Source organism: Arachis ipaensis, chromosome B07 (assembly GCF_000816755.2).
Source record: "Arachis ipaensis cultivar K30076 chromosome B07, Araip1.1, whole genome shotgun sequence".
Classification (NCBI taxonomy): Eukaryota; Viridiplantae; Streptophyta; class Magnoliopsida; order Fabales; family Fabaceae; genus Arachis; species Arachis ipaensis.
In genome coordinates, this window is record NC_029791.2 from 75,704,522 (window position 1) to 75,721,394 (window position 16,873).

At 38.3% G+C, this 16,873-nt stretch overlaps 1 protein-coding gene across 1 annotated transcript; it reads right to left on the reverse strand.

Annotated features, from left to right (window-relative positions):
- LOC110265089 (translation initiation factor IF-2-like) lies at nucleotides 10,911-11,845 on the reverse strand. Its single transcript, XM_021107859.1, has 2 exons — nucleotides 11,709-11,845; nucleotides 10,911-11,424 (listed from the first exon to the last, which is right to left on the reverse strand). Exons 1-2 carry the CDS (start codon nucleotides 11,843-11,845, stop codon nucleotides 10,911-10,913), a joined length of 651 nt encoding a protein of 216 aa, XP_020963518.1.

Genomic DNA, 16,873 nt, shown 5'->3' on the forward strand with positions numbered 1-16,873 from the left:
TTGTGACTAGCTTAGCTTTTAGAGTTTCAAACGCCTGCAGACACTCCGTGTCAAAGACAAATGGCATGTCAGCAGCTAGCAGATTGCTCAGAGGTTTTGCAATTTTTGAAAAATCCTTTATAAACCTCCTATAGAATACTGCATGCCCCAGAAAGCTTCTGATTCCCTTAACATTGGCAGGTGGTAGTAATTTTTCAATTACCTCTACCTTAGCTTGATGCACCTCTATTCCCTTGTTCAAAATTTTGTGCCCAAGGACAATTCCTTCAGTCACCATAAAGTGACATTTTTCCCAGTTTAAAACCAGGTTAGTCTCTTGACACCTTTTTAGAACAAGTGCTAGATGGTCAAGACAGGAGCTGAATGAGTCTCCAAATACTGAGAAGTCATCCATGAAGACTTTTTGAAACTTCTCTACCATATCAGAGAATATAGAGAGCATGCACCTCTGAAAGGTTGCAGGTGCATTGCACAGACCAAATGGCATCTTTCTTAGGCAAATACTCCAGATGGACATCTGAATGCTATTTTCTCTTGGTCTTGAGGATCTACTGCAATTTGGTTATAACCTGAATAGCCATCTAAAAATCAGTAGTTTTCATGACCTGCTAGTCTCTCTAGCATCTGGTCTATGAATGGTAAAGGAAAATGATCCTTCCTGGTGGCTGTATTAAACCTTCTGTAGTCAATACACATACGCCACCATGTAACTGTTCTTGTAGAAACCAGTTCATTCTTTTCATTATGAACCACTGTCATGCCTCCTTTCTTGGGGACAACTTGGAAAGGGCTCACCCAGGGGTAATCAGAAATAGGATAAATAATCCAAGCCTCCAGTAACTTAGTGACCTCTTTCTGCACCGCCTCCTTCATGGCTGGATTTAGCCGCCTCTGTGGTTGAACCACTGGCTTAGAATCATCCTCCAATAGGATCTTGTGCATGCATCTTGCTGGGCTAATGCCCTTTAGATCACTTATGGACCACCCAAGAGCTGTCTTGTGTGTCCTTAGCACCTGAATTTGTGCTTTCTCTTCCTGTGGATTTAAAGCAGAGCTTATGATCACCGGAAAAGTGTCACCTTCTCCCATAAATACATATTTCAGGGATGGTGGTAGTGGTTTGAGCTCGGGTTTAGGAGGCTTATCCTCTTCCTGAGGAGTTTTCAGAGGTTCTTCTGTTCTCTCTGGTTCTTCCAGATCAGGCTGAATATCTTTAAGAATGTCTTCTAGCTCTGATTCGAGACTCTCAGTCATATTGACCTCTTCCACCAAGGAGTCAATAACATCAGTGCTCAGGCAGTCTTTTGGTGTGTCTGGATGCTGCATAGCTTTGATAGCATTCAACTTAAACTCATCCTCATTGACTCTCAGGGTTATCTCTCCTTTTTGGACGTCAATGAGGGTTCGTCCAGTTGCTAGGAAAGGTCTTCCTAGAATGAGAGTTGCACTTTTGTGCTCCTCTATTTCCAGCACTACAAAGTCAGTAGGAAAGGCAAACAGCCCAACCTTGATAATCATGTCCTCAATTACCCCTGATGGAATTTTAATGGATCCATCAGCAAGTTGGAGGCATATCCGAGTTGGTTTAACTTCATCAGTTAAACCAAGCTTTTTGATAGTGGATGCAGGTATTTGGTTGATATTTGCCCCAAGATCACATAGAGCTGTCTTGGTACAAGTATCCTCTAATGTGCATGGTATCATAAAGCTTCCGGGATCTTTAAGCTTCTCTGGTAAGCTTTTCAGAATGACAGCACTACATTCTTTAGTGAGGAAAACTTTTTCAGTTTCTCTCCAATCCTTCTTATGATTTAAGATTTCTTTCATGAACTTAGCATAAGAGGGTATTTGCTTAAGTGCCTCTGCAAACAGAATCTTTATTTCAAGAGTTTGGACGCCAGAACTGGCCATCCCTTGGGCGTTTAACGCCACTTTTTTACCCTTTTCTGGCGTTTGAACGCCATAATTATTCCTCTCTGGGCTCTTACTGTCCTCAGAGGGATTTTGGGCAGTGGTTTGGTTATCCTCTATTAGTTGTTCCTTTCTTGGCTTTCTGCTGCCTTGGATTGACACCTTCAGTGTTTTCCCATTCCTTAATTGGATAGCTTGGCATTCTTCTGTTATTTTTTTAGATAGCTACTGTCTTGTCTGATTCAAGTGTGTTTCCATATTCTCATTAACATCCTTGGTTTCTTGCAGTATCTCTTTAAATTCTGCTAACTGTTTTGTTATAATAAGCAATTGCTGATTGAGTTTAGCAACTTGTTCTTGAGGACTAAGTTCAGTGGATACTGCTTTAGCTTCTTCTTTCATGGAGGACTCACTACTTAAATACAGATGTTGATTTCTAGCAACTGTATCAATGAGCTCTTGAGCTTCTTCAATTGTCTTTCTCATATGTATAGATCCACCAGCTAAGTGGTCTAGAGATATTTGAGCTTTTTCTGTAAGCCCGTAGTAGAAGATGCCTAATTGCACCCACTCTGAAAATATTTCAGAGGGGCATTTCCTTAGCATCCCTCTGTACCTCTCCCAGGCATTATAAAGAGATTCATTATCCTCTTGTTTAAAGCCTTGGATATCCAACCTTAGCTGTGTCATCCTTTTTGGAGGGAAATATTGATTCAGGAATTTGTCTGATAACTGTTTCCATGTTCTTATGCTTGCTGTGGGTTGGCTATTTAACCACCTCTTAGCTTGATCTTTTACAGCAAATGGAAACAGTAATAATCTGTAGACATTCTGATCTACTTCCTTATCACGTACTGTGTCAGCAATTTGTAAGAACTGTGCCAGAAACTCAATAGGTTCTTCCTGTGGAAGACCAGAATACTGGCAATTTTGCTACACTATGATAATGAGCTGAGGGTTTAGCTCAAAAACTGCTTACTTTGATGGGAGGTATACAGATACTACTCCCGTATGCAGCAGTAATGGGGTTAGCATATGACCCAGAGTCCTTCTGGACTGTTCATTTCCACTTAGGTCCATGATGGAGAAAAGGGAATTGATGTGAATTGCAAATAAAATATATTTTTATTTTTATTTTTTTAATTAAAAACAAACCGAATTAAAAAAAGAAAATAAGATAAAATAAAATAATTGGAAAATAAAATATAAGTTTCAAAAACTAAAAGAAAAAAGAAAAATAAATTCAAAAACTAAAACAATTAATTAATTAAGAAGATTTGAAAAACTTTGGATATGATTTTCGAAGAAGATTTTGAATTTTGAAATTTTAAAACTAAGATAAGATAAAATAAAAATTTTAAAATAAAAATCTGAATTTTTAAATGAAATTTTCGAAAATTCAATTAAATAAAGAGAAAAGATATTTTTGAATTTAATGAGGAAAGAGAAAAATATTAAAATGACACCAAACTTAGAGTTTTTTTTATCAAAACAAGGAAAGAAAGCAAGAAAACTTTGAAGATCAAGATGAACACCAAAAACAAATTTTGAAAATTTTTAAGAAAGTAAAAATAAAAAGGACACCAAACTTAAAACATGAAACTAAACTCAAACAGAAGACTAAATTATGGGGTTATTGGTTTTAAAATTTTCGAAAATAAATTAGAAAAAGAAAATAAGGATTTTAAAATTTTGACCAAAAACAAAAATAGAACACTCAATTTTAGTGACTCTAAACCAAAAAGATAAAATTTTTCCTAATCTAAGCAACAAAATAAACCGTCAGTTGTCCAAACTCGAACAATCTCCGGCAGAGGCGTCAAAAACTTGGTGCACGAAATTATAAATCACACTTTTCACAACTTCGCACAACTAACCAGCAAGTGCACTGGGTCGTCCAAGTAATACCTTACGTGAGTAAGGGTCGATCCCACGGAGATTGTTGGCTTGAAGCAAGCTACGGTTATCTTGTAACTCTTAGTCAGGAGATCAGTGATAAAAATGATTTTTGTTTATGAAAAGTAAATAATATAAAATAAATGGTACTTGTGATTCAGTAACGAGAAACAGGTTGAGGTTCCTGAGATGCTCTGTCATCTGAATCTCTGCTTTCCTACTGTCTTCTTCTCTAAACACGCATGGCTTCCTTCCATGGCAGGCTGTATGATCCTCTCGGATGAAAAATACCAGGCACTGTCATCACATGGCTAATCATCTGTCGGTTCTCACGACCGTCAGAATAGGACCATTATCCTTTTGCACACTGTCACTGCGCCCAACATTCGCAAGTTTGAAGCTCGTCACAGTCATCCCCTTCCAGATCCTACTTGAAATACCACACACAAGGTTTAGACTTTTCGGATCTCAGGAATGCTGTCAATTAGTTCTAGCCTCTACCACGAATGTTCTGATCTCATGGATTCGGTTCGTGGATCCGAGACCCAAGAGATACGCACTCAAGCTGTCGCCCAATGACTACGTTGAGCTCAGATAGAACGGGAGTGGTTGTCAGGCACGCGTTCATAGATTTGAGAATAATGGTGAGTGTCATGGATCATCATCTTCTCCAGATTGAAGTACGAATGAGTATCTTAGAATAGAATCAAGCGTGATTGAATAGAAAACAGTAGTAATTGCATTAATCCATTGAAACACAGCAGAGCTCCTCACCCCCACCTCTGGGGTTTAGAGACTCACGCCATCAGAAATATAATATGAAGTGTAAAAATGTCATGAGGTTCAAAATGAATCTCTAAAAGTAGTTTTTATACTTAAACTAGTAACTTAGGTTTATAGAAAATGAGTAACTAAGTGCAGATAGTGCAAAATTCCACTTCCAGGACCCACTTGGTGTGTGCCTAGGCTGAGCTTTCAAGCTTTCACCTGCATATGCCCAAAGTTGGCATTAAACGCCACCCTGGGTGCCAGAATGGGCGTTTAACGCCGAAAAAGATGCCAATGCCGTAAAGTTTTAGGCTGACTTTGGACGCCAGTTTGGGCCATCAATTCTCAAGCAAAGTGTGGATTATTATATATTTCTGCAAAGTCCTGGATGTCTACTTTCTAACGCAATTGAGAGCGCGCCAATTTGGTTTCTGTAGCTCGAGAAAATGCATTTCGAGTGTAGGAGGGTCAGAATCCAACAGCATATGTAGTCCTTTTTCAGTCTCTAAATCAGATTTTTGCTCAGGTCCCTCAATTTCAGCCAGAAAATACCTGAAATTATAGAAAAACACACAAACTCATAGTAAAGTCCAGAAATGTGATTTTTGAATAAAAAATAATAAAAATATAACAAAAAGTGATTAAAACACACTAAAAACTATGTAAAAACAATGCCAAAATGGTATAAATTATCCACTCATCAGTGGGCCACACACACATGTAGGCATGCAAACTTTGCCCATTACGCGTACGCATAGGCTTGCCCGCGCACGCATACACGTGAGGCAGTAGCTACCCTATGCATGTGAAGGCTTCGCGTACGGAAATTGCCGCTGCCACGCGTACGCGTCGGCCACGCGTATGCGTGGGCTTGAATTTTATCAAAGTTTTGACTAAGTCTGGAATCTGCAGATTTGCTAAATTAAACACCAAACTTTTGATGCACATAAATTTTCCCTTTTAAATAATTTTTCCTCCGTTATTCGAACGGAGTAAACTTCACGGACCCAATTTTCAATAAAAAATAAGTTTGAAACCATTTGACGGAAGCCAAGTTATGACTCGCCAAAATTTGGCTAAAAACCGATGTCACACGAAACTCTTGATGGAGGAAAAATCGTCGGTAAAGAAAGTCACAAAAATATTTGCGTTGCAAGTATAGTTCTAAACCGACAATTAAACCTCAATCAATATTTAAATTGTTTGACACTTAAGCAAACCCAATAAAATTAACCGAAGTATTAAACCTCGGGTCGTCTCTCAAGGAATTGCAGGGAAGTGTATTTATTATTGGTTATGAGAAAGTATATTTTCCGGGTTTTTTAAATGTTTAACAAGGAATGTAAATGACAAGAAAATAAATTAATAACTAAGAACGCTCTTAGCAGGGATTGATAATTAGAAGTCCTATCCTCATTATCATCATAAATTGTGATGGTAATTGCCTTTTGATTTCACTTAGTTAACCTATAACAATAAAGGTAAGTCAAGTGAGCAAAATCAGCTTAAGTTCACAAGTCCTAATCAAAGACTAGATTTAGTGAAGGCTAAGCCAACTAGCAAGTCTCAATTACCAATCAACAAAAGACTTTTGATAACTCAAGAGTCTCTAATTGATCAATCAAAATTAAGAATATAAAAATCTAATTTAAATTCCAACCAAGTATTTATCAAACAGTTGGAAGGTATAACATCAAAACATAGAAAACTAACAACACATAGCAAAATCGAAACTAACCAAAGCAAAGAAATAAAATTAACAAAGCAATTGAACAACAAGAAACATGAAATATATATTGCATTAATATGAATGAAAGGAAACAAGAAGAATTCATAAACTAAATTGGCAACATAAAGGAATCAACAAGAGAAGTAGATAAACCAAAGTACTAGAACAACTAAAAGTAGAAGAAAACTAAATTAAAGCAATATAGAATTCTGAATTCGAGAAGAAATAAACCTAAAAACCCTAAAACCTAGAGAGAGGAGAGAGCCTCTCTCTAGAAAACTACATCTAAACCTAAAATTATGTGAATGAGAGTTCAATGATTGATTCCCTCCACTCTGCAGCCTCTAATATGTGTTTTCAGGCTTGAAACTGGGTCTAAAGTAGCCCAGAAATTGCCCCCAGCATTTTCTGTAAATTACAGCACGTGACGCTCGTCATGTGTACGCGTCAGCCACACGTACGCGTCGCTTGAACACATTCCTGGTCACGCGTGCGCGTCATCCACGTGTACACGTCACTGCCAGCTTCTCAAAACTTCATTTTCTTGTGTTCCTTCCACTTTTGCATGCTTCTTTTCCATCCTCTAAGCCATTCCTGCCTTGGAAAACCTGAAATCACTTAAGACACAGATCACAACATCGAATGGTAAATAGATAGGATTAAAATTAGCAAATTTAAGGCCAAAGAAGCATGTTTTCAATCATAGTACAAAATTCGGAAGAAAAATGTAAAACATGCAAATTATATGAATAAGTGTGAGAATAATGCATAAAATCCACTAAATTAAGCACAAGATAAACCCTAAAAATGGGGTTTATCAACTTTAAACCTCTATTTCCTTTAAAAATCAAACTCAGATCAAACTTTCTATACACATGTTCAGCACAACAACATACCATTTCAAATACCAAACCTCAATATCTTATCTCAAATATATTATACTCCTATATGTACAATCTCATAATTAGAATTCATCCTTTAAATCAACAAAATTTATCACAAACACATCTTCACTCTCATATCTTATCAAACATCAACAATTTATCATTGAACATTTTGTCACCAACATCAACAATAACTAAAACTCAACCTTAGTCATCCAGACTCATTAAAGAACTAAACAATCCTCATACTCATACATTCATTCATATCCTATGGTCATTTAGCCTAAGTTTTCACAGGATGTTAGATATTAAATACGAGAAAGCTAAACCATACCTTGGGCGATTAACACGTATTTCCCGAGGCAACTCACCAAGGTCACTGATCATGAAGAGAGTTCTTGTTGATCTAGAATCAATCAAGGACAAAAATCTATTTGTTGATAGCATAATCCAAACCAACAATGAATCCCCACTATCAAATAATAAATTCAAATAAAAACAAATTATAAACCGAGAGTAATGAAACCTCGGTTCGTTCTCCCTAGGAATGCAAATGAAATGTTACTTCTTTCGGTTATGAAGAGAACAAAAGGGGTTTTGTGCAAGAAATGAACGAAATATTAAAAGAACTAAGCAATAAAAGAACTAAGGAATGATCAAAATCGTAATTAATGCAAGTAAAGAGAAAGTGAGGTCAAAACTAGTGAAAACTCTATAAAAGAGCCCTTGACTTGGGAATGAGCATCCAAGGAATCCTATCATTGCCATAACCACAACTATGGTAATTATGATGGGTCAATCTCACCTAGTCAACCCCAACCATCGATGATTAAGTCAAGCCAGCATATTTGACCTTAATCCATAAGTCCTAACTAACTTACCAAACTAGTTGATAAAAGGCTAGCGTTAATGGAAACAAGAGTCAACTAACTACCCAAAAATTACCACTAAATGTCAGACATTATGACTCTAGTATCCTAGGAACTTAAACCACAAGCCAAGGTGGGAAAATTTACTCAAAATCTAGAGTTGACATTTTCACAAACACCTTGTGTGCATAAAAGTAAAGTATGGAAAATTTGCAAAATAAAATGTAAAACTATAACTAACTATCAACAAAATCAAACATAAACAAGCAATCAAACTTAAAGGAAGCATGAAATGTAAAATTCATTAATCAAAACTTCAAGAAACACAAAATTGCAATATGAACAAAGTAACTTGAACCAAGAGAAATTGAAAGTAAAAGTGCTTGAATTAAAGAGGAAATTGAGAGTACTTACAATTGAAGAAGTAGAATCAAAATCAAGGCTTGCTATAAAATGCTACAATGGAAATTCATAAACCCTAAGAAAGCTTTTCTACTCTACACTACTCCTTCTCCTAATTACTAAGAAAACTATCTAAAAATTGCTCCAATGCCTCCCCGTATGATAAGTGTTGAAATCTCCTTTATATAGCACTCCAAAATAGCATTTCAGCCTCCCAAAAATGAGCCAAGGGCCTCAGAAATTGCGAAGCACGTGCATCATTAATGAAATCACGTGTTGGGACCTGTGCGGACACACGGTTGTGTGTGTCCCCACACGCGGCTGGAAATTGACCTGTGCGTACGCACACATGTGTGCTTTTCCTTGTTTTCTTCATGTTTTCTCCCTTGTACATGCTTTCTTCCACTTTTATCCTTCCATTCTTGCCTTCAAGGCCTGAAATCACTCACAAACCATATCACGGCATCGAATGGCACAAAGGTGGGATTAAATTGCTCTATTAAAGCACAAAATTGCATGTTTTCACATTTAAGATCAAACTAGGGATTAAACACAAAAGTATGCTATTTGGGTGCTTAAGTGTGAGTTCACGTGCTAGAATCCATCCAAATTGAGTCCAAATATACCAACAAATATGGACTCATCAACTCCCCCACACTTAAACAATAGCATGTCCTCATGCTAAACTGACAAGGAGAATGATAAAAAAAAGTGGGTAATCAACTTATTAAATGCAACTACCTATATGCATGCAAGTATGTAAATACTATATATCTATCTATCTATCTATCTATCTATCTATCTATCTATCTATCTATCTATCTATGGTATCTATATGAATTTGGTGAAAACAAACAATCAAATTCCCAAGCAAGTGTAGACAAGCAGGGCCAAGCAAGGAAATGATCCAATGCAATAAAAAATCTAAAGAATTGATTCAACTCATCAAAGTAAAGCATCTTGCAAGAATACATGATAAGGAGTATGGAAACATAGGATTTAGTAATTGAACCTTCACTAGGTGTGTATACACTCTAATCACTTGGTGTTTAGGGTCAATCGCTCAAATCTCTTCCTAATCATGCTTTCAAGGAGTTGCTCCTCATCTAACAATCAACACAAATGATGCATGAATACAATTATCATGAGGACTTCATATGGTTGTAATGGTGTTAGGATAAAGGTGAGATAGATATGGCTAAGTGGACTGAAATGGTTGAATCCTTAATTAGTTTAGGTATCCAACTCAAACCATATCAATCAAATCAAAATCAAATGCAATTCTAACCTTCCATCATTTCTTTCTTACAAACACTCATGTATGGCTTATCATTCATATCACATATGCATTTCTTATTGATTTTCTTTCACTCAGGTGTAACTTTCATCCCCTTTTTATGATGATGATTTTTTTTCTAGTGAAATGCATACGGTTCTAGTAGCTCATACATGAGTGTACCCATTTTCCAAAGTTTTCAATGAAATACCCAATTTGAACATTTTCTTTTACTACCAAAGTTTCCCAAAAGATTCCCCCACACTTAAATGAGACACACTCCTCAACCTATTCCAATCAAGGATACAATCTAAGGTAAATCATAGTTTTTAACTTAAGGTTGTGATGTGCTAATATCAAGAACAATGGGGTAAATAAGGCTCAAAAGGGGTTAACAATGGTAAATGCAAGGGTAAGGCTCTATGGGTAAAGTGAGCTTTTATCAAAGATGGCCTCAATCATGCTCAATGTAATTCAAGACATCAATCAATGGAAATAAAGAATTAAGCAACACCAAGATTACAATCATAGAAGAGATATATCACACAACGAATAAAGTTAGTGGTAAAAATGTGTAACCATTCAATATAGCTCAAAAACTCACAAGGTATTTGTTCTTTACTCTTCCATGTTCCAAAAAGAAATCATTCAAGCAAGTATGAAAACAGTTTTCTCAGTCAATTCAGTAGAATGCCCTTGACAAAATTCTTAGAAATCCTTGTTGTTTTTCACCAAAGTTAATTCCTATATGTATGTATAATGTAATGGATGCAAAATTTTTCAAAACTTCTTAGTTCTTTTCCTAATTTTCAACAAGCAAAAAGTAACATGAACAATTAGGATCAAGATAACTAGGCATAAGCTATTCACATCATCCAATCACAATCCACAACTATGCTATATACCAAGCAATATAAAGATGCAATATATATATACCAAGACTAGAGATGCAATACTAAAGATGACTAAAAGCAACTAATATATATACCCAAAAGTACTAAACAGCAGTGCATAACTCAAAGTACTATAAATATCCACAAAAAGTATAATAAAAAACTCAAAATAAACTAAATAGAAGTGTTCAGGAGAGATTATTTACACCCAAAAATAGAAGATCCTCCCCCACGCTTAAGTCATGCACTGTCCTCAGTGCTCAAAGGAATCAATAGGGGGAGTCAATCATGTGAAGCTCCACTGCTTGGCGGTGGTGGGTGGTGGTGACGCTGGTAGACAATAATGGCACTGGATGGCTGTGTGGTGGTCTGTGCTCTCGGCTCGGCGATAGCTGTCGGCTCCTCTACTCTCGGCTCCTCGGCTCTCTGCTCCTCAGCTCTCTCAACCACTACCTCCTCAGTTGTGGTCTCCTCAGGTCTTCGCTCAGGGTGCTCGACTACCTGGCCAGCTTTAGCTGCTAGCTCCTCATATGCAGGCTCCTCAGCCTCTGGCTCTGGTGTATCTGGAGGAGGTGGCCCAGGGTCTCTACCCTCAAACTTCGCAATTATCCACTGGAAGCGGCGAGCATTGCAGTACTCAGATCGGTGGAGGGCCTGAAGGATGTCCCGGCATAACTCATATGGTGTCTGAGGTTGGGGTATGGGTGCGGGTGCTGAAGGAGGTGCTGAAGGCTCTGCTGCTGTTGATGGAGGCTCAATAGTCTTCCTCTTCTTCTGAGGCGGCCCGTCATAATCTCTGTATGGCAGATACGGCTGCTTACTGATGTAGACAGACGTCTAGTCTGTTGGGCGTCTCTCTACACTAAATAAGGCTGCTAATCTGGTGATGAGGGATGGGAAGAGAACATTGAATTTCTGTTGTAGGTTTACCTTCATCATCCATTCTCTGATAAGGGAAAGAACAGAGTTCCTCTTCCCCTCCAAAATAGCCCATAGTAACACTGCCACACGGATCCTGATATGAGTGACATGCGTGCTCGGAAGGATGTAATCGGCAATGATCTGCTGCCAGATCCTTGCCTTCGGGTCAAGGTCTGTGCATGCATGCTCAAGGGTACAGGCTGCTCTCCTTTGCTGTATTCCCATGTAGCCTCAGGTTGGCCAATCTTTTTCAAGACCGCATCCAAAGAGATTTTGCCCGTGGTGACATCCGTCATTATTTGAGTATAAGCGTCCCTACCCGGAGGAATATACAGAATGTCCAAGAGGGCCTTTAAAGTAGTATTAGAGGTGTCCAAGATGACACCTCTTAAGAAAACGGTTTGGGCATCCCTCTTAAGAAGATTGGCATAAAATTCATTGACCTGGTGTTCATTTACTTCCACCGGGTCGGATTTTACGAATCCCAATGATAAAAATTTATTCTGTCAAGGATTCTATCCGCATATTTCTTGGGCAGGTTTAGCTTCCTCTCATAATGAAAGGCACAATTTTCTAGTTTCTTATATTGTTCTTGGGCCTCAGAGTTGACGAAAGTGTCTGGATGGTCACTAGGAGGCATGGGTGGTAGGTGAGCCAAAGGGTTGGCTTTCTTCTTTCCCTTGCGGCCCATCTTGAAAAAGACAAAAACAGAATACAACTCAGGGTACAGATAAAATCACAGAAAGAAGAAGGATATAATCAAACAATTCTATTAAGAGCCATCAGATAAATAAATACTCAATCATGGAAAACATGTGTAAGGTAGTAGAATGTGCAAAAGAGAATGCATTTTCCCCAAAATCAAGCAACCTAAGTAATAAATGAATGAATGAACAAACAATGAAAGCATACATAGGACTTAGGTGTATTATGTATGTGAATTGAGTTCAAAGAGATTGATTAGTGCCATTGTGCCTTGTAAATTGGAAGAGTTTGGAAAAATTAGCACAAATGGCAAAAATCAAAGTCAGAGTGAAAGCTCGCACTTATCCATGTTGAAAAAGTAGGAATTGATCACATATACATAGCCTTTTGTCCAAAGCAGTGCTTGATTGAAAAACAAAGTGCATTGCTCAAAAACCTCAAGGAACAAATGGCTAACTCTATGGTCATTGATGTTAAACACACATGGATAAGCATTTGATCAATTCACATAGAAAGCAATGCATGTACTGCTGCCAATGACACCAAACAGATTCCAAAATTGGAAGTTTAAGGCGGGTTTGGTGTTTAAGCAAAAGGAAATGAGTAGTATGTACATGTTGTAGCAAAATTAGCATGCTATGCACCTGCAAAATGCATCAAACAGAATAAGTTTCAGCTTGTAATTGCAGTTTGATGTGTTAGTACGAATAATCAAATAAGTGCTCGGCTAGCAATGCATTTAATGGAATCTAATATGCATAAGAGCAAGAACACCAGCAGAAGTGACAAAGCTATAAGTTTCAGGTTCAAAATGGTGTTCAAGTAGAAAACAACAATGCATAATTGAAACAAAATTCAAAATCTGTGTTGATCAGACACAGAAGATGAGTTAAAAATTCATTTAGCATTTCGATGAGCGTAACCTGTGCAAAAGTTATGAGCAACAATCACAGGTTAACAATGGTGAAATTCACAGCAGCATTCAGTCCAGAAAACAATCCAAAATACTTAGCCAGCATCACATATATTCAATCTGAAAAAGAGAAGTCATCTAACCTAATGCCTCTTAATCAACTAAAGCAAAATTAAAGACAGAAGTAAAAGAAAGCAGTAAAATAAAGTAGCAAAAAAATGGAACAGAACCAAAATGAAACCAGGAAGCAGATAGAGAAGGAAGGATGAAGGAAGGTTGGGCGAGATAGAGAGAGGCGCAGCGGCACAGGGGTCCACCGCTGCTGGTGGCTACTCGTCAGAACCGAAGAGGCGCGGCCTAGGACAACACTGGCGCAGAGTACAGAGACAGAAAAGAGAGAGAGAAGGGGAAATGTGGGAGAGAGAGAGAGAAGAAGAAGAGAGAAGGGAAATGAGAGAGGGAGAGAGTGTGTGGCGGCGATGTCAGGGCGGTCGCCGACGGTGGTTGGTCGCGGGGTGGAGGGAGATGAGGGGTTGGGTGAGTGTGTGTTCAGAGAAGGAGAAGAAAGGGTTGGGGTAAGGTAAGGAAATAAAGCGCGAGCCCTTGATCTTTTCGAATTAACGTTTGAAAAATGACATGTGCGCGCGCAGGGTCGTGCGGGCGCACACTTAGTGTGCGGACGCACAGAAGAGGGAGAATGGTTGGGTGCACACGCACAGCTTGTGCGTGCACTGCGACCAGGGGGTGTTGTTCAATCTGTGTGGGTGCACAGAGGGTGTGCGCTTGCACGATGGACGTTTTTTTTTAGACGTGTGCGGCCGCATGCATGGGATGCGGACGCATAGAAGAGGGAAAAGAAGGAGGTGTGCACACGCACAAGCCGTGCGTGTACTGCAAACAGAGCAAGCTTTTGGGGGCATGCGTGCGCACGCTCATGTACGGGCACACAAAGATGGGAAAACAGGGGAGCTGTGCGCACGCACAAGGCTGTGTGGACGCACAGGTCTCTGTTCCTGCAACAAAAATTTTGGCTCTAAGGCACCAAAATTGATATCCCAAATAGGTTTTCATGCCCCAAAACTCCCAAAAATACCTTATTTTACTAAAACTACTCAACAAACATCAAAATAAAACAACCAACCAAGCAAACTAACTAATTATTCATGAAACAAAAGCTAAAAGAGAGAAGGTTAGAAGGATATTACCGCGGTGGGGTGTCTCCCACCTAGCACTTTGATTTATAGTGCTAAGTTGGACATGGTGAGGAGATCCTTGCTAGGGAGGCTTATGCTTCCACTCCTCCTTCAATCTCCAATCAAGTTTGCTATTGATTTGACCTTCGGGGTCCCAATTAGGTTGCATCTAACTCGTAAGAGACTTCAAGCTAGTAACTAGGATCCTTAAGTATTGATTCTTGAAATTAATGCCCGGATCCCATACTTGAGTTCCTTCATCACAATTGACATGCTTGTGCATTCCCCGGAATCCACTAAAGTGACTGTTGCACCAAAATTGAGCTCCAAATGTTGAGTTGGCTCCTTTGATGAACTTCCCATTTCTTAGCCAATCAATATTGTTCCCTTCACCATCCACTACTCAAAGAAAGGTTCGAAGTTAACCATCCGTTTCTAAAATGGAATATTGATGTGGGCCTAGAAATCTTGTTGGAGAATTCTTCACCCACACAATTCGTTCTTGCACAACTAACTTTACTTCTTGGCAACTAATATCTTCCTCAACCTCTTTTGAATCTTCTTCATCATCACTCAAGTCAAAGATCGGAGGTTGTGTGAAGTCCACATCAACGGCTCCTTCCAAATTCAATAAAGGAGGTTCACGAAGGTCATAGAAGGAATTACCCAAGTTGGACAAAAAATCTTGAATGATGGAATCCTCTTGATCAATTCCTACCCATTCTTCATTTATCTCCTCTTGCACTTCATTTTGTGACTCGACATCTTCTACTTGATTTTGCAATTCTTCTTTCACTCCACACTTTTTACTTTGTCTCACACATTCATCCACTAGAATTTGTTGCTTGTGGCATGAACGTAATGAAGCTAAATGACCTAAAGCTTTTGCTAAGGTAGACATGACTTGCTCTTACTTCTTCTGGAACTCTTGTTATTCTTGAACGAGCGTGAAAAGTACTTCTTGTGTGCGGTGTGTAAGATTGGTGACTATGAGGGTAAGTGTTTGGGTTCCATTGGGGTGCATTCTGGCAATGGTGTGAAAAAGTCATTAAGAAAATATAAATAAAAACCTACTAAAAAAAGCAAACAAACAACCAAAAAGAGCTATTTACACTATTAACATATTCACCACAACCAAAAGATATAACACCGTTTGCATTCTCTGGCAACGGCGGTAAATTTGATCGTGAAGAGAGTTCTTGTTGATCTAGAATTAATCAAGGACAAGAATCATTCGTTGATAGCATAGTCCAAACCAACAATGAATCCTCACTATCAAATAATAAATTCAAATCAAAACAAATTATAAACTGAGAGTAATGAAACCTCGGGTCGTTCTCCCTAGGAATGCAAATGAAATGTTACTTCTTTCGGTTGTGAAGAGAACAAAAGGGGTTTTGTGCAAGAAATGAATGAAAGATTAAAAGAACTAAGCAACAAAAGAATTAAGAAATGATCAAAATCGTAATTAATGCAAGTAAAGAGAAAGTGAGGTCAAAACTAGTGAAAACGCTATAAAAGAGCCCTTGACTTGGGAATGAGCATCCAAGGAATCCTATCATTGCCATAACTACAAATATGGTAATTATGATGGGTCAATCTCGCCTAGTCAACCCCAACCATTGAGGAGTAAGTCAAGCAAGCATAATTGACCTTAATCCATAAGTCCTAACCAACTTACCAAACTAGTTGATAAAAGGCTAGCGTCAATGGAAACAAGAGTCAATTAACTTCCTAAGAATTACCACTAAATGTCAGACATTATGACTCTGGTATCCTAGAAACTTAAACCACAAGCCATGGTGGTAAAACTTACTCAAAATCTAGAGTTGGAATTTTCACAAACACCTTGTGTGCATAAAAGTAAAGTATGGAAAATTTGCAAAATAAAATGTAAAACTATAACTAACTATCAACAAAATCAAACATAAACAAGCAATCAAACTTAAAGGAAGCATGAAATGTAAAATTCATTAATCAAAACTTCAAGAAACACAAAATTGCAATATGAACAAAGTAACTTGAACCAAGAGAAATTGAAAGTAAAAGTGCTTGAATTAAAGAGGAAATTGAGAGTACTTACAATTGAAGAAGTATAATCAAAATCAAGGCTTGCTATAAAATGCTACAATGGAAATTCATAAACCCTAAGAAAGCTTTTCTACTATACACTACTCCCACTCCTAATTACTAAGAAAACTATCTAAAAATTGCTCCAATGCCTCCCCTTTTGATAAGTGTTGAAGTCTCTTTTATATAGCACTCCAAAATAGCATTTCAGCCTCCCAAAAGTGAGCCAAAGGCCTCAGAAATCGCGAAGCACGTGCATCATTAATGAAATCACGTGTTGGGACCTGTGCGGACGCACAAATGTGTGCATCCGCACACGCGGCTGAAAATTGACCTGTGCGTATGCACAGGTGCGTGCATACGCACACATGGAAATTCTTTCTTGTCCGCGCGCACGCAGGGCTATGCGCACGCACACTTTGCTCTGTGTGCTTTTTGTTGTT